General features: G+C 36.6%; 1 protein-coding gene across 1 annotated transcript in view; it reads right to left on the bottom strand.

Annotated features, from left to right (window-relative positions):
• NDFIP2 (Nedd4 family interacting protein 2) overlaps positions 1-21,151 on the bottom strand; it is a 36,638-nt gene extending 15,487 nt beyond the window's left edge. The window contains exons 1-5 of the mRNA XM_010003522.1: positions 21,134-21,151; positions 9,772-9,928; positions 8,214-8,341; positions 4,345-4,404; positions 1,105-1,192 (exon numbers count right to left, since the gene is read on the bottom strand). Of these exons, the coding sequence (XP_010001824.1) occupies positions 1,105-1,192; positions 4,345-4,404; positions 8,214-8,341; positions 9,772-9,928; positions 21,134-21,151 (451 nt within the window). The remainder of the gene's footprint in view (positions 1-1,104; positions 1,193-4,344; positions 4,405-8,213; positions 8,342-9,771; positions 9,929-21,133) is intronic.
• Between the last annotated feature and the right edge of the window lie 1,382 nt (positions 21,152-22,533).

Below are 22,533 nucleotides of genomic sequence, written 5' to 3'. Positions count from 1 at the left end.
AGAAAAGGAGGAAAAAAAAAAAAAAAAAAAAAGTCATGCTCACCCTTGAATCCTTTCTATGGTCCAACTACAGAAAGAGGGCAGACTGCAAAGCTCATTTTTTTACTCTATATATGCATATATGTTACTCTATATTTGCTATGTGAGGTAGACACATACACTTTTATGCCAAGATGGAAACAAACACCACATTGTCCTAGTAGGTCGTGCACCAATGTGATAAAACTTCTGTGACAGTTCTGTTAAGTAAAGAAATTAAATACAGATACTTTGAAAGAGAACATGAGACCTACGTTAAAAGACTAAGGATATTGTAGTGGATAATCAAACAGCTTTCATCCTGATGAATGCTGAAATGAACAGCTACATCCTCAAAAAACAAGCTTCTAAATAGGTGGCCAAAACCATTTATTTTGGAAAGGGAAAATATGCTCAGAAATTAGGAAAAAAATATACAACTGGCGAAACAGAGCAGCTTCTTTCTAGAAGTAACTTATAGTGGCTAAATCCCACTCTGCTCAAAGCAGTACATGAGTTACAAAACATGCACAGGGCACGCACACAGTATGTGAAGCAGTGGTAGAGCATGGATGGTTGCAATCAGTAGTTACCTGGAGATATGACATTTTCAAATGCTAGTAGTTAGTTCAACCTGAAAACGAGCATGGTTGGATCTGTTCCAAAAATCCACCCACAGCTATTTAACACACTATGCTAACATCAGCAACTTTGATATGGCTCATGATCTCTCAGATTTTTTTTCTACTTGAAAATCGATTGTCAGATTTATGTGATCCAGTCTTTAACTGCAGTTGGTAGTCGAACTTGAGGATGAGTTTCCCAATTCAAAGGTGGCACTGCAGCTTTGCTATGCCTCAAAACATTTACTGTGACTTTGCTTTGTCCCCTTACCTGTGACAAATGCCACAGAAACAAAGTTCAACATATTTGCTACATCTGGAAAAGGAAGTGTTTGTGTACATGGTAAAAAATCCATTCATTACAGTACATTAATGCAGTTTATCACAGCTATCTTTTATATTCCAGAGAAAAAAGGTAAAATTAAGATACACCTCAGTAGGTCTCGGATACAAGATAACTTACTGAAAAATGCCAACATGAAGATGCCATCATTGCCCACTCTAAGCTGATCTGCATCACTGAAATCATCCCGTGGTGGATACTCTTCTTCCTGGATTTACAGGTTAGTGATAATTTAGTGAAAAGTTTATTTTAGAGTAACTATCTGTAGGATTAAATTATCAATTATGTTTCTAAAGCTAGAAGAAAATCAACATTTCTGCAACACGTTCATATCAAGGAATTTTAATAGAAAAATAATGCATATTTATAAAACAAGTCTTATTTGTTGCTTATATTTGCAGAGCCCAAATTTTCCATTGAAGATATGTCCATACTGCCTATTAATCTTAAATGAAACTATAAGTTATTTCAGGTGAGTACTTTGACAATGAAAACCAACAGAAATATCTTTTTTTTACTGTAACTATCTTCATATTCAGCCAAGCTATTGATTTTTTTTAAAAGTCCTTACATAGTATGTTCCATTTTTTTCCTGCCAGAAAAGTTTTTGCTTCCCAAAATATTTAATAAAGTTTTAGAATAAGGTTAGTATCTTAAAATAAATTGCTCATGCACTGGCACTGCACTAAGTAATTTGACTACCTTACAATCCACTGCAAAACAGATGCAAAGCAAAGCAAAATTCTGGGACACCAGAGGGCGCGAGCACATCACGAGTGTCTAAAAAGCCTTCTAACCTCAAAAAAGCACAGTACTTATATCAAACGAAAGTAAACAGATGTCAATCAAAACAATCCAAAGATTTCTCCCATCGTGTCAAAACGCATGATCTTAAGATACTGAAAGCATGAGTTTATTTTGTTTCTCAGTACATTATTTTCAACAGAACTTGGTAGACCTTCCGTAAGCAGCTCTGTGCACAAGTACAACATTGCTGCTACTGTAGGCTGGGAAACAAAAGTTTTCATGATGGCAGCCTTCACTAAAGTGAAAAGTAGTTAAATAGACAATTTTTATGCTTAAATGAATAACATTAAAACAATGCAGGATGATACAAGTTAAATAATGCTGTCAGTAGCAACAGTAGCATGGTTTAGACATAAGCGTAACAAAAGCATGAGTAACACTTTTCCTATTTTTTCTCCAATTAATCATCATGTATTAGAATTGAGATAAGAAATGACCTATCAAAAATACGAAATCAAGAGAGATCAGTTCAAGTGAGATTTACTTTGCTGTTTCACCCACAGCAAACACTTACTACTGAAATAATTTGCTTTTTATTTTAACTTACTGCTGTCACTGTACTAAATGTTATTTTGTATAACACATTCACAACTAAAAGGGCATTAAATGGTCACAGTGATCTAAACCCCTGTCATGTGATTGACTTGTTCACCTTTGTCAACACAGCAAAATAATTTACCAGGGTATAACAACTACGGTTAAAATTATGGTAGAACAGATTGTACTGACTCAAAGCAGCCAGCTCTACTCTTCATAACATGGCCATGAAATTCCAGCTGCACAATTTCATTTCAGATTAATTAACCAGGAATGTGTATCAGTTAAAATGATTTTAAAAACTCTGCTACTCACACAGACAATAGTAAGGAAAATGCAAAAAGCTAACTGAACTACAACCTTAAGGGGCTACAATTCAACTCTATGTAATTTCAGATGTCCCTAATTGGTCCTCTTAAGTGACTATGAAAGCACTAGTTTATTTAGCTCAACTTTGCTTCAGCTACAAGACAGACCGGGGAGAAGGAGGGAAAAGGGAAGGAAGGGCTGAAAAGGTGTTTAATAAAGAGCTACATTTAAATGTGCTTATGTCTGAAAATTATGCCACAGAAGTTCCTTTTTCAAGACAGATCAACAAAAACTATTTTCAATTTTAATTTCAGAAGGCCTGTAAAACCCTGTATAAATTACTTTTTGGACTTTTTTTTTTTTTACAACCTGCTAACTACTGTGCTTCATACTGACATTTCCAAACCAATTAGTGAATTATGCTCTTTGCAAAATGCTGCTTCAGAAAAAGAAAATTTTGCTCAACTAAAATAACAAGTTTAGCAGGTTTCTTTATATGCACAGGCTTCTCTAAGGATTACATGTGTGAGAAACACAGGTCTAACCCAGGGACATGAATGCAGACATTTGCAAGTAGGCATTGTTACAGTAAGTGTGAACAAACTGTAATTTAGCACACTGCATGTAAACAGAGAATTATATTAAATCAAGTTCTATTCATTGCCTCCAGAAACCTGAACATAAACATTTTCAGAATTTTTAAGAAATAGTTTCCTGCGTTTAAATTGCATTCAGTCTGTATCTACACCATTTAGTATTATTATGTGGTTTTACAATCAGCCATGCAGATGGAAGATGCTGATCTGCCACTGCTCAAGCACCACTCTTACTGGCTGCACCACTTGAGTGCTCTCCTTTCATCTAGTTCATGTCAACTGCCCCGATCTTTCTTGAAAATATAATTGTTTCTCACCATTCGTTGAGGAGTGAAAAAGGACAATACAGAATGATGGTTCTCTCTGCTAATGTTTGTAATGAAACATAATTTCATAATAATACTTCTATTCGATTTTGATATTTTTATCAATAATTATATCTTTTACTTATATTCTTCCTTTTTAGTGAGAAGAATGTCATATAATGCCACACATGAATCCAGAAAACACACAACGCTGTTTCAGTATCTCATATTGAGTTTTGACAATTTTAGCCACATTAAGGATCATGGAGAACTTGCTGAGATCTATGTAAATGGAAAACTTACTGTCCCTGTGACCAAATAAACAGCTAAACAGCAAAATACATTATCAACATAAATGGTGTGTTACACAGAGTAATTTGTCTAAGCAAAAGGCCATAAAATGGAATGCTGCATCTATTGAAATCAAATATATCTCTGAAACTTCAGCAAAAAGAGGGCTGTTTTTTTATCTCCCAGTGCTTTTTTCAATTTGAAACCCAGCATGGTCTATCGTGAGACAACCACCTTTAATCAAATAAAGAACTCAAGTTTTCAGGAACTCCTTGGATAACTAAGCTGAGCTCTTCTCAATACAGTGAGCTCTTCTCAATACAGTGGATTTACAGATAAAAAGTTCTGAAGAAAGGGTCAATTTACATAACAAAACCCATAAATGACAACTTCAGCATACAATATGGATAAGTTAATGGTGGGGGCAGAAAAGGTACAATGAACCCCAGAAGCATTTGTTTGCCTGCAGGAAAATTCATAGTTAAAAGGCTAAACTAGATAGAACTATACCATACCTCTGGACGACTGAGGAATATTTCATCAAACAGACTCCTAGATTCCCTAAACTGGGCGTGCTAAGCATGTAAAAACAGAAAAACATAAGACAAATGCAACTGAAAAGCGTTAAGTAAAAGCCATTCATTGCAACATACAAACAAGTCATTTAACTGTTAGCAGTATTTTTGCCCATTTAATTTAACCTTTAATATACCTTGAGCATTTGAAAAGGAAAACATCACAAGCCAGGACAACTAATTCTATTACTACTAATAACATAGGGCTGCTAGGATTGCTTTGATACATTGAGCTATCTGGAAGCACTTGAAAGAAATAAGTGTTTATGTACAATCTATTCTTGTTAGAAAACCGACACAAAGGACTGCAAAAACAATTCCTGAAAGTTTTAGTCAATTTTAAGTTTAGATTTTCATAAAAATCTGTGGATGCAGGACCTACAATGAAGTCTTCGGTCACACTAATGTCTTTTCTAAGATTTGGAGGGGAAAAAAAGGATGAAATTTATTTAGTGACCGGAATGTCTTTTTATACCATTTTCCTCTCTTCTCAATGAGTATGTTTGTAGCCTTCCTTAATGCACACTTTGGACTACATTATGAAACAATCGTAAGCTTAATGTAACACTCAAGGTAACAAGGACAAACCTTTTCCAACTGTTCACATTGTATCCTGATTTTACAAGGAAGGAACTAAAGGCATGGACCACAGCAGAGTTCACATTCCTAAGAGCACCAATTTTCTACGGCTGAAAATAAAAGCTGAAAAGAACTATATGATATTGTTTGTGCATGGTTTGCAACGTGTGTAATACACAAGTCAGATACTGTCCACAGTACTATCACTCTTGTGGTCTCCAAGACAATGAAAGAGAGAAAACAATTAACTACATACCAGTAGTGCAAAATTTAAGTCAATTACTTGTTCTTCCATGGGTATTCAGATCTAAAGGATCAAAATCCTTGCCCTCAAGATGGCAAACCACAACTCTAACCACACTATGACCTTTTTTCTTATTCTAGTCATCTCCCAGGTTAAGACAGTTTTACTAGTCTTAGTCCACCTCAGTGTAAATCCATCAGAGGTGTTAAATAAGGCTGGGATTTTGTGGCAGTATCACATGGTAAAGTAATTATAACGGCAGTAATTAAAACTATGTTGGCACATAATTTTAATATAATCTACAAAACTGGAACTCAACTTTAGCATTGCCTGATTTTTCCCCAAATCTCAGTTTTGCAAGTTTAATAACGTTTCTTTAATATAGCTTGTGTGTGTGCATGCATGTACTTTAGAAAAAGAAAAAAACAAAATACACATAAGCAATCTGAGCAGAAATTTTATCAAACTTGACATCCTTAGCAGGCACTAGGATTGTGGCTTTTAGGTACACTACGTAGACTTCTGATACTAGCTTAGTACTGCTGTAAGTCTACAACCTTTTAGCCAGTCTCTGTGTTGGGGAAATGATGGTGTGGTTCCTACTGATTTTTCTTAATTCAAATCCTTCTGGTGTTAGTGCAAATTCTTCAATGTCAAGGTCTACTGTTTTGGAAAAGCAGACTACACAAAATTTTTTAGTGCTTTGTCACCATATTCTACTCTCCTACCTCTTAACTCTGAATTCTTTCTCCCTCTCTACTCCTCTTTTCTCACACACCAGCTTCAGCTCCTTTCCCAGTACCACATTTTGTTCCCACTTGGGTTTCATTCTCCACCAATCTCAGTTTATCCTTCTCCTTCCTGTTTCTCATTTAAATGTCTCTGTACTCACTGTATATCACTGTTCTCCATTCATCCTTGCCTTTCCTCATTTTGACTTAGACCCATCCTTCCTGATCCTGCTTGTGTCCACTTTGAGCCAGTTACCTCCTTGGCCAAAGTCACACTTCTCTTCCTACAACACATAAGCTTTAAAGGCTCAGAGTTGTTGTCTTTCTTCCCTCCACCTATCACTGATACCCTTGCAGTTGAATCAAGTGGCTTTCCCCTCCCTGTCTAACCAAAGGCCAAGAATAGTAATAATACTTCAGAGCACACCAGAAATTCTTATTTCTCAGTTCCAGTGTTTTCACCAGAAGCTGTCAAGTGTAGTCATAAGGTCTATCTACTTTTAGTCCTATAGTCCTACTCTGGCACAAAACATTTGAGAATGTTCTCTGGTGACAGCACACGTGCTGTCCCATCCCCTTCAGAGCTATTAGCAGTCTAAACTTGTTCAGACAAGACAAACTCCATACTTTTACTACACTGTGAGCTGTACATATTAACTGCAGAAACTAATTTTTAAAAAACTTGTAATTTGGCCAAAACCTTCTAAAGAAGGGCAAAGGATGTTTCTGGACACAGTGACCTGAACAAGTCACAGGACTAGAGTTCTCAAAAAAAAAAAAAAAAAGCTTAAGATGACACGGAAGATTTTTTTATTTTTTTTTTTCCCCTTAGTTTTTTTCTTTAAATTTTTCTTGAATTTTTTCTAAACCCTAGCCTGAGATTTTCCTTGTGAAATTCAGGTCAAGGAATATGTTGTATGGCTGAAACTTCCATTCCACAGAGTTCTAGACATACAAAGTTAAAAGCAACAAGAATCTTGCAAGAGAGTTGCACATGTCCTGTCTGAGGCACCACAGAACTGGTAATGGTACCCTAAAAGTTGAGATTTGAGTTGCTAATGATCCAACTAAGTCTAAAGGTCTGTAATTTCAGATTGAGTTTCATTCAGACCAATACTTCAGCTTACACAACAGGTAGTAAGGATAGACTACATAGAATCCATGCTCCTGTAAAAGCAGTTAAAAGGTTACAACTGTAAAACATAACTTCATAGCAGAAACTTGGCAAGCAACCACACTAATGTTCCTAGTTCCCTGCTGCACTTGGTAAAGCAGATTTGCTTCACCTTCACTGGGGATGTTACACAAATACACTTAAACATTAGCTATGCATACCTTCAAGTGTGTATTGTGCACTGTGACTTCTGCACAGCCCCCGAGGAAGGAACAGCCTCCCATTGGGTGAGCACAGATTTCTTCCAGTCACAAGCACACTCCAGGCAGCAAGATTTTAAATGCATCTGAAAGATTTTTAGTGAAAGCACTGGAAGCCTGATTTGGGTATAGTATACTGTGGTCAGTACTAATAAACAGCAGAATTTCCACATTCAAAATCTTGGAAGGAAAAAAAGGAAGACTTTTCCTTACAAAACTAGCATTTAACAATAACTGCAGATATCAGTCTTCCCTTTTGAAGACTCCGGCTCTTAATAAAGTTAATTCTTACAAAATTATAAGCACTGAATATGTACCTAATATGCAATCTAGTGTTTACTGTAACTCACGGTGTGGGTTTTTTTGTTTAAGTATTATTTCTTTGAACTCCAGTACTAAAGCTGTTCATGGAGCAATGAACAGGGACTTTTCATTTTTAAAAAGATCTACATTATTTGGGATTCTGCCCCTTCCAAAATGTAGGAATTCTTTCCTCTAAGAAAGTCTATTTCATTAATTACTTTTTTTTACCATCTGAAACACTAAACATCAGCAATAACTCTACAAAGTAACATTAGTAGTGATACGTAAGTAAAAGATTACAAAATACTGAATGAACTACTAGACCAGGACAAAATTTGGCTTTAAAGCTGTTTAGAAATCAGCTATGCCTCAGAAAAGAGTGAATATGATACACTTTTCATAGTACTTTACAACTACATTATACTATCTACACAAACAATAAACATCCAAAATATTGAAATCACCATCCCATCATAATTTTAATAAGCAAGCCATAATGCAGTCCCAACTGTTGTAAATACTGAGATCAGCCTAACATGTCTCACAAAACAGAAATAAAGCAGAACTTTATCACTTACTCGTTGGGCAACTTCTGCTGCAGCAGCTGCCATTGCTGCAGCTTTGGCCTTCTCTGCTTCATCGTAAGTAGGAAGAGAGGTAGCTACGCTGTATGGAGGTGGTACAGGATAAAATTCATTGTGTGTTTCTGTTCAAAATAAAGAGGTTATGCATTTTTAAGCCAGAAAGAAGTCAATATTGAACATCACATGCACATAACTATTGAGATTTAAAGTATATTTTTTTCAACAGAGGCCAAAATTGGTATTTGTATTTCATGTTCTTTTAAGTCTAAAACCCCCTTTATTTTTATAAAACAAAATACTGAACAGCTTGATGGTGCTTTTAGTTGCTACTTGAGGCAGAAACCTTAACCCAGACAATGCAAGGAGACAAAAAATTCTATTTACTGAGTTACGTCTCTAGGCTCTCCAACCAAATGCTTTTTATCAAATCATACAAAAGCCATGCACAGAACCATCCTAAAAACCCCTGCTAATTATCAACAACAATTAGTTACTTAATTCCACTGATAATCGCGCTGTATTTTTATTAGCACAGCTAACCTCAGTTGTTCTATGAAAATCAGTTTTTCCAATATTTCAGTTTTACCAATGGACCACACACTTCATTCTTATATATTGAAATAGTAATGCATCGTTATATAGAATATAATTATCAACAACATTGATAAAAATTATTTAAAACACACCTTGAGCTTCCTCCTACAGACAGCAGTACCTTGTAAAAAGATTGCTTACATGGTGAAGATTTGTCGGCGCAGGTCACGTGGTAAAAAGATTTGTCAGCACACCACCACAGAGACATTATATATAGGAATAATTCTGCATAGCTATGTATTACACTTCCAAACCCTGTCTCAAAGAAAAGTGACAGGAAATTGCTCCTTTAATCAACGTGTGTGTATATATATATATATATGTATTGGAGAAGACTTCCAAAACATTTCCTGGGAGATGCAAATTCAAGCAATTTTGCTTAAACAAGGACTTAGATGTTGACTGCTGTTAAATCTCATACCCCAAAGAAAAGTCACAACCTCATGAGAAAATAAGTAAATGGAGAAAACCACACTCATTACTCATTTTCCACAAGAAGTTTTTGCAAAAGCCTTAAAAGCAAAGAGTATCTTTTCATGGCAGTATTTTTGCCAAACAATAGCACACACTTAAGAAGTGTGAGTTTTGACAAATCAATGCTTTGTTCTTTTTTTTTTATAAAGAGGCAATGATAATTGCTAACGAGGTCTAATAGCAGAGCACTACTCAAAAGATGTAGATTAAATGCAGAGCTGAATTACATGCAGACTTAAATAAAACCTATTACACTAATTAATGAACATCCATTTAGTCTCCCAAATTGGAACAATCAGTGTAATTTAGAAGTGTGCTTCTTCTGAAAAAAAGAGACAAAGGGCTGTGCATAAAAGCATAGCTTTTTACTGCAATTGCGTGCGTAGGGGGAAAGAAGAAAACACCACCACAGGCACCGTACCACGTTGAACCAAGTGCTGATTCACACACTCCTCCCTGATAAGCTCTTATGTAAGAAAAATACCTGAGGTTGCAGCTGCTTCTACAGCTATGCTACAGTACGGTGGAGGGGAAGTATCTGCTTCAGATAAGGCTGTTGTCTGGGGAGTCTGTGTAGTCTCTGTAGATGTGGAAGGCTGCTCAGCTGCTGAAGACTCTGGGGGGTCATCCTCATTGTGAAGCTTAGAAGAAAAACAAAAATTTCAAGTGCATTTAGGGAATACTTTCCATGACAACTTGCATATACAGAAAAATGTAGTACTTGCATATACAGAAAAAACTACTAGGACAAGCAAGAATGTCTATTAAAACAGTGGAATTCAGATCCAGCAACTCCTATCACACAATCATAGAATCATACAACAGTTTGAGTTAGAAGGGACCTTAAAGATCATCTAGATCCAACCCCCTTGCATCAAAAGGGACACCTCCCACTAGATAAGGCTGCTCAAAGCCCCATTCAACCTAACCTTGAATACTACCAGGGAGGAGACACCCACAACCTTCCTGGGCAACCTGTTCCAACACCTTAACACCCTCACACTAAAGTATTTCTTCATAATGTCTAACCTAAATCTCCCTTTCTCCAGTTTTAATCCATTGTCCCTTATCCTCTCACTACATACCCATGTAAAAAGTCCCTCTCCAGCTTTCCTGCAGGTCCCTTCAGATACTGGAAGGAATCTATAAGGTCCCCCCAGAGCCTTCTCTTTTCCAGGCTGAACAACCTCAACTCTCTCTGCCTGTCCTCATAGTAGAAGTGCTCCAGCCCTCTGATCATCTTTGCGGCCCTCCTCTGGACTCTCTCTAGGAGCTCCATGTATTTCATATGTTGGGGGCTCCAGATGGGCACAGTACTCCAAGTGGGGTCTCACGAGAGCAGAGTAGAGGGGCAGAATCCCTTCCCTCAACCCGCTGGCCATGCTTCTTTTGATGCAGCCTAGGACACGTTTGGCTTTCTGGACTGCAAGTGCACATTGCCAGCTTATGTTGAGCTTCTTGTCCACCATCACCTCCAAGTCTTTCTCCTCACGGCTGTTTTCAATCCATTCTCCACCCATTTGTGGAGATCCATCCTCCATTTATTTGTGCATGGGATTGCTCTGACCCAGGTGCAGGACCCTGCACTTGGCCTTGCTGAACTTCACGTCCTTTTTGCACAAGCCCACTTCTCCAGAATGTCAAGGTCCCTTGGATGGCATCCCTTCTGTCCTGCGTGTTGACCCCACCACACAGTTTGGTGTCATCAGCAAACTTGCTGGAGGTATTTCTGATTACTTTAGCTAACTCGATAATGTTCAGACTATGAATCAAACATGAAGAAGAGTACTAGCATGAAACAGAAAAGTGCTAGTTCCCACTAGTGCAAACTACAAGAAAGATGCCTAGACATCAGCTATGGAAGTACCGTATTTAAAACCCAGACAATAAAGTAAGTTGAATACATCTGAAAAAAAAGAATTCTGTAACTTCAAATTGGCAGCTTTTATGAACACCCTACAGGAGAATATTCTTTGCATTTCAGTAACAAAAATATTAAGAATACATCAACATTAATTCCATATTAGGTGAAGTACAATCAGATTATTGGAAAAAGTGTGTTCTGAGAAGAAGGTGAAATTATTTGTTAAGTAGGGTAATATTAATATCAACATTGTTTTCTATCAAAGGGTATATCAACGTTCACAGAATGGTTGAGGTTGGAAAGGACCTCTGGAGATCATCTAGTCTAGACCCTGGCTCAACAAGGGCCACATAGAGCTGGCTGCCCAGGACCATGTCCAGATGGCTTTTGAGTATCTCCAAGAATGGAGGAGACTCCAGAACCCCCCTGGGCAACCTGTGCCAGTGCTCAGTCACCCTCATAAGAAAAAGAAACAGAAAAACAAACAATTAAAAAAAACCCACAACAACAACACAAAAAAACCCCCACAAACAAACAACAAAAAACAACCAACCAAACCAAACAAATTAAAACCAACACTATTTTTCCTGATGTTCAGAGGAACTTGGGAACCTCCTCATTGTGTGCCCACTGCCTCCCAGCACCACTGAGAAGAGCTTGGTTCTGTCCTGTTTGCAGCTTCCCTTCAAGTATTTATATAAACTGATGAGATCCTCCTGGTCCTTTGCTTCCCCAGGCTGAACCGACCGAGCTCTCTCAACCTTTGCTCATAAGAGAGATGCTCCAGTTCCTTCATCATCTTGGTGGCCCTTTACTGGACTCTCTCCAGTCTAGTACGTCCATGTCCCTTCTATACTGGGGTGTCCAAACCTGGTCACAGCACCATGGCCTCTCACCAATGCTGAGCAGAGGGAAATGGTCACCTCTTTCAACCAGTGCCAAGTGCAGTCCAAGATGCTGTGTAGCCTTCTTTGTAGCAAGGGCACATCACTGGCTTATGTTCAAATTGTGCAGGTTACAAATTCCATGCTTTTCTTTCTAATGGAAAACTAAGGATAACAGTACAGAAGACACTGCAATGGTTTGCAGGTAAATTTGAAAGACAGTTGAACGGAAAACAGAAAATGTTCAAAAGAAATTTGTGTAACAGAACAACTTCACACAACTCTCATATGGCTACTACCACATTCCTTAAATGTGTCAAACTAGAAGTGACAATGTTCCTTGCTAAAGCATTTTCCAACATGTTTAATTAGTCCCTTCAAATACTGTATTCTATAGCTTAAAGATTAAAAGGTTTATCCATATAAACTACATCAATGTGCACACACATATGTAAATATATATACAGGCACAGTACACAGACGAGTACATACTATTACAGAAAATCCCCTTCAATGTAACTGATAGGATTATTGAGGGGTTTTGGGTACTGAGTAATCAGGTCACTAAATGGATAAGCAGGGATCCAAAAGTAGTAGCAACCTAAGAAATATGTACAGCCATTTAAAGTAGCTAAGGCCAAAGAAAACAAAACCTCTTCAAAATAACCTCATCTATTTATGGAAACAGAAGGCAAGTGAGAAGACAAAAACACTTGATTCTAAAAACGTCAAGCAGGTCAGAAAAACAGCTTGACCGAGAGCTAGAAATGTTATGGTTCTAAATTAAGTAAATTAATTTGCAAGACAGTTCTAGTATTGCAATGGATATAGCTAAAATAAAACCCTAAACATTTAAAAATAAAACTTGTCATTTGATTAGCCACGAGACAAATAACAGAGTATTACTGTCTTACTTTTACACTAATGGGTGATATACCCACCTTCACTTGGGATGTGTGTGTACTTCTGACTACCCCACCACAACAACCTGGTCTATGAGCAGGGGATGCAGTAAAGTCTCGTTAGTGGATTTCTGTCTGTTACCTATATTCTTCCTCTCCTTTTGGCCTTCACTTCAATCACTGCCAACTTTTATTTTTCCTACCAAGCCATAGTATGTGCTGTCACTATCCTGATGATACATGGAAAACCACAGCAGCTCACTGGCCAAAGAGCATATTACTGCTGAAAAACCACTTTGCCATTAGTAAGCAAATTAATTTTTATGTCTTCTACATCCTTACTTGAAAGTTACCTTTCTCAACATTATCTGTAATTCAGTAAGTTACAAATAATGGCAGTAACATGAGGATAGAAGAAAAAATACTTACAAGACTTCTTGCCTTCAAAGACCTAGTTAACAAGTCATTCTATTGTTATAGCAACTGCAATTAGGAAACAGAAAAATTCCATCCCAAGGGCTCCATACAAAAGAGTATCATTATGCCCTTTAGAGCATTCAAAAGGTCTTCATTTTGTAGGAATCATATTCAGGGACTAGGTATTTCTATATATCCTGTCTTCTATTATAAAGACCTTTCAAAAATTCAAGAAATTCTGAAAGGCATCAAGATTATCCTGATGCAGCAATTTAAAGAAAAATCATAGAACTCCTTACAGATATTCCATCATATAAATCACATGAAGTGGGTCAGGCAGCTTGACTATTTACAGTTACAATAATAAATACATGTTGTTCCATGAACAGAAACTAGCTTTTGTTATTTTTCATTCAAGTGTCCTGTATCCTACTCTCTCCTCAAGGCAGTAAATTCAGCTCCTCTCAGGGGCCTCCACTGGGGTAGAAAAAACAACAAAATAAAATAATGGAAACCAACAACTGTAGCAGAACTTACCCTGACAAGATGGAAGTTCTCCCTATGCCAGCAGGGTAGACAGCAATGGTTATATCATTTTGTCTTGTAGTAACTAATTTTGTCTTCACGGGGCACCATTTCTCTTCTAAAGAATCATCAGTTTGCTTGAAAACAGTAAGAACCCAGCTACCTTTGAGCCTCCCCTTTCCCGTTTAATTTTGGCTTATACATGCTGGTAAATTTAGAAGTTATTTTTGGAGAGGCCTGACACTCTGCATAGGTTTCATTGCCATAGAAACCAAGCTCAAAAACACCCAGAAGGGAACAGAAAATGTTTCAAGGCATTATTTATGCTATGTACTTAACTATTACCTGAAACAGCATTTAATATTAAAAGGAAATAAATTGTATCCAAGATTTTTATTTTTTTTTTTCCCAATAGTAAGATTATTTTGGCCACTTTTTAAAATAAGGAACTAAGGAGAACTTGCAGTTCATCATCCCAGCCCCCTCGCAGGCCCCCAGTGAGCCATTATATGGTAGTTAGAAATACAGCTGCTTTTGCCAAGGTTATGGTCAAAACAATTGCCAGGACCTATTCAACTACAGACAACTGTAAATTAGTAACTTCTCCTGCCCCCCACCCTCAATTTTTAAAAACAGGGCACAAAGATATTTTTTCCTTCACATTATTCTGTACTCGTGGTATTTGGCTCACTATATGGAGCTTCATAACTGAATAAAGGGAATATTTTGTTATTAGGCACATTACTTTTAAACAGTTTACGCAACTATTTCAATCCTTGCTTTCACAACCCTCAAACTGCACTAAATTACAGGCTCAAAAGTCATGATGCTCATATTCTCAAGGCATGTTAGGATACTTATACTCAAAATTAAATCAAAAAGTAATGGCTTTTGAGCCACCAAAGGTTCAAAATCTCATGTTAACTACCAAAGAATGGACAATACATGAAAAAACGTTAGTTTCCCTCATATGATTTTTACTCTATACTACCTTCAGTTTCCTTCCCAGAAAAGCTCTACAAAACAATGATTCACTGTTTCATTTCAGAATAAGTTAAAAACAATGTCATATCTTTCAACACCAAAATATTGTGGAAAATGCAGCTACTTTTATAATCTCTTTATATATGTGTATATATATATAAATAATTTCTTTAAATAAGTACTGCATCTCATCCTGTAATTTATTTTCTGAAGTCTGTTATTTCGTTTGCGTAATGATTTCCAAAGTAATCAGATGCAATGCTTGAAATCAGCTGACACCCTACAAAGAACATGAACAGCAAGAAAGTGCTTGTTTACTGAAGACTTTACTGAGGCTACTGATGCAGATGCTTTTACTCTTTGGGCTTTTCAAAATAAAGACTTTAACTGGGGGGTAGATCTCATTCTCTGCTTACACCTTTTATTTACCTGCAGATCATAATTTTGCCTGACCTACAAAAGTTTGCTTGCCTGGATAAAGAGAGCTTGTTTCATTTGTTGTGGACTGACTGACTGTACAAGAGCAGCAATATAGGCAAACTGTTAAAATAGGGCAGTTTAAAAAAAAAAATAAAAATAGGGGAAAGGATATATCAAGATGTCTTAGGTCACCCATGCCATACAAGTTTAGAATGATGTTTTCTGATCAAGTGTGTTCAAGTAGCACACACAAACTCTAGTGATACTCAGTGTAATACACAAATAGCACTCGGTCTGTTTCTGTTATCTGATTCTATGCACATTTCAAAAGCTGCTCTTTTCCCACTTCATAAAACATGATTTACATAAAACAGTACATTGTAAAATTATTACAACATAATTAATTTCAACAGCACCTTGCATGGCATTTCAAAAAGACTTCCCTTATAAACACACTTCACTTTCATGCTATTTATATAATTTCTTTATTGTAGAAGGAAATTATGCAGAAGATACTACCATAAAGGAAACAAACAAATAAAACATAAAACAACTGGCCAGCTTTCTTCGTCTATTTCCTTTTATACCTTAATTACCAGCTCATTTTGAAAATGCCTAACTTTTAGCTTTTGTATAGGGTTTAGTAGTGGTGGTTCTGTCTGCTGCACCAGAGCTTCACAGTTTTCTGACCAGCGATCTTAAGTTATAAGCACTTTAAACGTGTCCTCCTTTATAGCCTTTCAAATGATAATGTAATAATGGTTTTGAAGAAACTTGGCTCCTCCAGTTTTGACCTCACACCAGCCAGCTCATGAGTTCTCTCAAACTGCAATAAAACAAATACAATACATGGAAACTCCATAAAGCTGGACCTCATATTATGATTTTACTAAAAGTATAGAGATAACTAAGTAGATCATGCAAGTTTAACTTTTGTATGCAAACCAGCCAGTCAGCACACTTCCTCCACAAAAAGCAACAGTGATTCACCTTCCTCACTTTGTAGGAAGTTATCGCTTTAGTCTCCTAGAGTCTGTTTTTCAGACTATGCCAAAAGGTCAACCAAAAATATCTATTTACTGCAGCTTCCGGTGCCGGAGAAAAGGGCATGAAAGACTCATCTCAAGACTGCCTGTGTAAAAAAGTATTACAGCATTTCTGCATTAGACTCATGACATTATCCATATTGACACACAGGTATTTATTTATTCCACTGAAATTCTACCATAGTAAGTATTAGAGATGCAACCAAGAGCAGGTTAAAAATAAAACTGCTATCATCTTTACTAAGCTTGCAGGAAGCTTCTCCCTCTTTATGTTACACCCGCTATTTTCATTTGCTGAAAAATATTAAGGCCTTTTACACCTGCCTGTTTGTAATCTACTTTCTAAATCTATATGAAACTACTTCCTATAAAAGAGGCACTACTCACTCATAAGAGACTGAGTCTTGAAAGCAGAATTCTCTACTTGCATCAAAATAATTTCACTTGAAGCTTGTTTTGTAACCACATTTTGCATTTTTTTCAGCTTTAGTAGTCTAGAAATAGGTTTATTCATCTGGAAATAGCTAAGTACTAATATTGAGATTTTTAAGGGGGGGAAAAAATGAAATCTTGAAATAAAATTTAATTCAAAGCCTGTTACAAAAATACTTCATGTTGGAGACAGCTTTGACCTCTCATTCTCCATCTCTCTTGCTTCTGAATTACACACAGAAGTCTCAACACTATTGAATATTTTTTTTAATTTATTTTTAGAAAAACCCATAAAACCTATACCATTAACCCATAAACTCCATTCAAGTGCTAAGATCAATCAGCCCTAATTTAAGTCACTAGTAGCCACTGAACAATCAAAACTAAAACAAATATTCTGTAATTACATGTAGATAAGAATTATAAGAGCTGATGAGATAAATACTTCTATAAAATAAATGTTTAAATTTTCTTATTTATCAGGAAAACTACATGTCCACAATGGCCTCTGAAGTAAATACTTCACAATTTTGAAAAATACAAAAAACCCAATCCACATTACTGTTAACTTACTACCTTTCTCCTCAGTATCAGTTTTTGTCTTCTGCCAATAGTTCACAATATCGTACCTTTTTTTCTTCAAATTCCTGTTGAAACAACAACTTACCAGGAACCCATGCAGACCAGACTGTTAACTACCCAACCAGCAAGAAGGCAGCACCAAACAATCTCTCCTGAAACACAGCCCTGGCCACAGCCACAACACTCCTGAGAATAAATACTCTATTATAAGCAATTAAATTTATAAGGCACTTCAATACATTCCAGAAAAACACCAGCAAGTTTCAGCTGCATTTTATTTTTCTGTATTTAAAACTAACTAATCAAATTTGATCAGAATTCCCAACTGCACAGAACAGATCCACAGCTTTTTTTTTCCCACCATCCCATCACTTGGCAAGCATCAACTATCACATACCCAGACCTAGCAATTGCCCTTCATGACAGCAGAGTGGGTGTTTTTTTCTCTGGATGCATCTCTGCAGAGAGCTTTCAACAGCAGTCAATATGTTAGAAGGTCAAAGGTGTAAAATCTGCACTAGAAGCAGAAAGTAGAACAGAAGTCCATTGCTGCCATTCCACAGCTGTGTAAAAATACCAAGTGTGTCTGCTAAATAAGGATTAGGTACCATGGAAACCCACAACCTCTGGAGGCAAATTTCTACCAAAAAGAATTCAAAGAGATTTATACTGAACCTCGCTGAAAAATATGTTAGAACAGAACAGCCTTTCTGCCAAAGTGAGAGTCTTCATGTAATAGTAAAGCGATCCATAATAACTGAAAGAGTTTTACATGCACTTCACTTAAGTGATAGTTAAATCATTTTAGTCAGTTCTTTTTAACAAGGGATCTTTAATCTATCAGATTTTTCAAGTGTTGTTTTGTTGCTTGTTTTTGCTTTTTTTTAAAAAAAAAAGCTTATAAGCATGTCAGGAAAAAATTAAAACAAAACCAATGAAAATTAGGACTTTGTGAAGAAAATAATGAAATAAATGTTATAAATATACATAGTATGTGTATAGGTAGATGCATAGATATAGCTCTCTCTTCATCCCAATGGGTGCTTAACATAAAACATTTTTCTTGCTCTTTCATTTTTCATGGATTATAATCCAGATTTAAACAGTTAATTACACATTTAACAGCACCACATATGCATTTCCAGTAACTCCCTATGGCTTCCAAGACATCTATTCCTTCCCATCCCCCACATTAGCAGCAAAAGTGGAGCTATTAGTAAAGTACAATAACATGCCACGTGTCAATACAAGAACTCTTTTAGAAAGGTAAGTACTCTCAAACTAATGTTACTAGAAGTGTGTGGTTACCCCTTAAAATACATCAATTTCTATCTACTTAGTTTTTTAGGTTTCTTTTCCACTAAAGAATTATTCAGAAACAATTCCAAATACTGAAATTTTTGTATGATCCAAACAGATACATGTTTCATATTTATTATAAAATTATAAATCAGGCATTGTTTCCAAGATTTTTCCTATTACATGGTTATAGGAATTAATGGTAAACTTTGTCAACAAAACCCTGAAGTCTCTAATACCAATAAAGACCATGGCTGGGACCAACATTTTTCAAATCTTCAAGCAAGAGTTAAAAAATACTTCCAGAAAAAGAACTGGTAAAAAGCTTCGTCTAGAGTTTGTACACTACAAAGTATTGCAACCCTGAGTTATTCTAGGATTTAGAAGTTACTCAAAAGATTAATATGTACCATGTCACCTTCTTTAAGTTAAATGGTAACTCAAGAACAGCTTGAAGAACTGGTTTAAATTCCACAAATAAAGTACAAAATGAAGCTCTCCTCCTCAAAGACTTTCTTGTTAGAAGAGTGCATAATACAGACCTACTAATAAAATGGAAGCATGTTACTGAGACTAGAGGCCAGTCTAAGGAAGTATTCCCTCTCCAACACAATCATCAGGATACACAGGCAGCATGCAACCTTAGTCACTTATTTGCCACCCATTTTCCTCAGACTCCTCTGACAGTCACAGCTGCTATATTACAGCTGGTTAACATGTAAATCTGTCTATTCTATTTGTATCTGTTACGGATGTGATGTGTGTGAATTTACGTTCCCGAATCTGCTGGTTCTATCTGCCTCAATGTGTATTAACAAACCCCGTATGTTTGCTTCTCCTTGCCTTTTCAGTGATTCAAACCAAAATTCAGTGAATGCTCTCCAGTTTTAATATTGCATAATTTGGTGAGTAACAGCTCCACAACTTGCTTCAGCCACTGCCTTTGACTTTGTAAGCAACTGATCACTTCCAACTGCCCCCCTCCACTTCAGATGCCACTTTTAAGAAGGCTCCTTCCCTTTTCCATCTGTAGCCCCTCTAGGGTCCTCTTGTGAGAGCCTAAAACTGTGTACAGTACCCAACATGTGGGCAAGTCCTAGGTTTCATGCAACGATTCTTCCTGTTTATTCTCACCACGTTCTTTGACGATGGATAACATTTTATCTCCTGTTTATTCTCACCACGTTCTTTGACGATGGATAACATTTTATCAGGATTTGTTGGCAGCTGCCATTAAACCAGCAGCTTCAGCAAGCCATCAGTGACAGCTCCAAGAACTGCATGTCTAAAGGTCATATCTTTTACTTACCAGCAGCTTTAAAGAATTAGCACAGAAAGTAGATCCCAGTCATGCTAAAGTCGCACAGAACATACAAAACATGTAACCTGTAAAAGCAGAGTGAATAGGAAAGCCTGTAAAATTAGGAAACGGACAGGGCTGTCACCAAGAGCTAACTCTATATTCAACAGTTAGTTTCAGCTTCCATTTCAGCCTACAAACATCTACTGAAAAATTAAATCTTGATTGAAAAAGCTGAATATTTTTCTAAATATACTATGTACGTTTCACTTAAAAGCCCAAGTGAAGTAGTAAGGTTCACATACAATGATTTCTAATAAAGACAAGGCAGGTAGATGCTAAAAATTACAAATTCCTTTTACAGAGGGAGGGATAAAGAGGAGGAGCTTTTTCCCAAAGAAGTATCATGGTAACTGAACTGCAGAAGCATACATACAGTTGCACTTTAAGTCCCTGATTTGAGAGAAGGAAGGAAAAAACTACTCAAGTTTGAGTCTACTTTATCACAGGTAAGTGTCCTCAAAAATTCTGGAGTAAAACTCAAAAAAAACTTCAAATGCCTCAACTTTATTGACAACACAGAGGATTTTTTTCTTGTACACTTGAATAAAGCTGGACAAGCAGGAGTAGTTTCCTTCTCTACAGTACTGGTCAGCTTAAAATGAAATAATTACATAAATAACATATAAATCAAAGGACATTATTAATCAATAAGAGCAAACCCTCTTTATTCTTATTAGAGGATTAACTGTGCTTTTTTCAGCATACCTAATTTTCTTAGTAACTGAAAAGCAGAGCACTCAAACTCCTCAATATAAGAGAGTAGAAAATCAAATAATTAGATAATACAAACAGAAATTTCAATAGCTTAAACATCCCAGACACATACACATCAGCTGAACACACTTTTTGTGCACTGCATGCAGAAAACAGACTCTACTGAAAAGATTCTGATTTATGGTATCCTTTCTCTTTCATCCACTACAGGACTCACTTCAGTAAAGTTAAGCTTCTGATTATAGAAGAGCTAAACAAAACCAACAAAAACAGCAGCAGTCTAGGATGTTTAGCTCTTCTTAGGAGACTACAGGACCAAGGTAGTACTACCTGTAAGTCATAGGGAGTAATTAAACAAAAAAAAAACAAACATAGCAGACATTGAGGTACATGAGAAAGGAACATGGGCCATACAGCTTCATCATCAGCCATGGCCTCACACTGCAGTGCATGAGTGGCCTGCTCATTTGTTCAAATTATGCACTCTCATGCTAGAACTTGGAACAGTCTTTTAGAGCAAAGAAGCTTGTGCAAGACTTTTCCCTAATAATTTATTCTATGCATTTGATGCAAGTCAATTTTATAACCACAACTCTGGAGTTTCAGTTAAGAGTCTTAGTGCTTCAATACATTCTTTAAAAATATCTTGGGTATTGTTTCCCTCAAATTCCAAAATATGACAATTGATTCAAAGTACCATTATCAAAATGGACTGCTGGCCTCGGTTATCACCCAGGACTCAAATTCCTCAAAAATGACAAGTGTTAACTACACTGACTATTACCAAAGCAAGGCTTAAACATGAGCTTATGCTACTTTACAAGCAAAAAAAAACCCCACCAAAACACAACAAAGAACCCTTGTTTTTTGCAATAAGCAGGTAACTGATACTGTAAGCATCTTCCTGCCAATAACCTTTCTTTAAGACTTCTCTAGAGAACCTTTTCAGATTAATGAAAGTAAAAATACTCAGTTACTCCAGCTACATATATATACATCTTTACTAAAAACATGATTGTGACCTCTCCTACAGCAATAATCAGTCAAGATTAACAGGATTAATGTCAAAAGGTAAAACAGTGTTCAAAGCTACCATGGACAGACTATGTTTGATAATAAGTTACCATGCAATAGTTGAAGACCAATGTTTTTCTTCACTCTTAACTGGAAGGACACGTTTTACAATAAGGAAAATGACAGATCTCTGCCAAACACCTTGAACAGTAACTCAAGAAAAAGAAAAATGGAATTACAAACTGAAATAGATTCATATACAAATTATTGACGGTGGTCAATAATTATTGAGATGGTTTTGTGTCTACACCATTCAAAGTTTGGAGGCTTGTTTTCTAAATGATTCTGTCCATGCCAAACGTTGTTGGAGGAGGCACAGCCAGGGCTGGAGTTGGGGGTGTGACTCAATATCTAATGCTTTAGCTACAGAATGACTGAAAACTAAGTTATGCTATAGAAGTTTTAGGCTAATCTTAACCGACAGTAATGGAAATGATGCTTAATTGGAATAAACAGTTAAAAGATAAAATGGAAACATATTTTTTTCCACTTTCACTGTAAATATGAAAGCCATACATAAGGCATCCACATCCTGCATGTGCTGTAAGCCTGGGCTATGCAAGTCTGAAATGACTTCAGCACAAAACAGAAGAAGTTACTCATGGTCACTAAAAACCCAGCTGGCAAAGGAGGTGCCCGTTTCTAAAATCAGCTAGCTGTGACAGCACTTGTCCAGGAAGTGGGAGACCTAAGCTTCAGGCAGCTCAAACCCACAGTCTTGACTGTGCAATAGCTCAGTT

Source organism: Chaetura pelagica, unplaced genomic scaffold (assembly GCF_000747805.2).
Source record: "Chaetura pelagica isolate M959 unplaced genomic scaffold, ChaPel_1.0 scaffold106, whole genome shotgun sequence".
NCBI classification, from domain to species: Eukaryota; Metazoa; Chordata; class Aves; order Apodiformes; family Apodidae; genus Chaetura; species Chaetura pelagica.
Note: the sequence above shows the minus strand (reverse complement) of the source record. Positions and strands in the feature narration are given on the sequence as shown.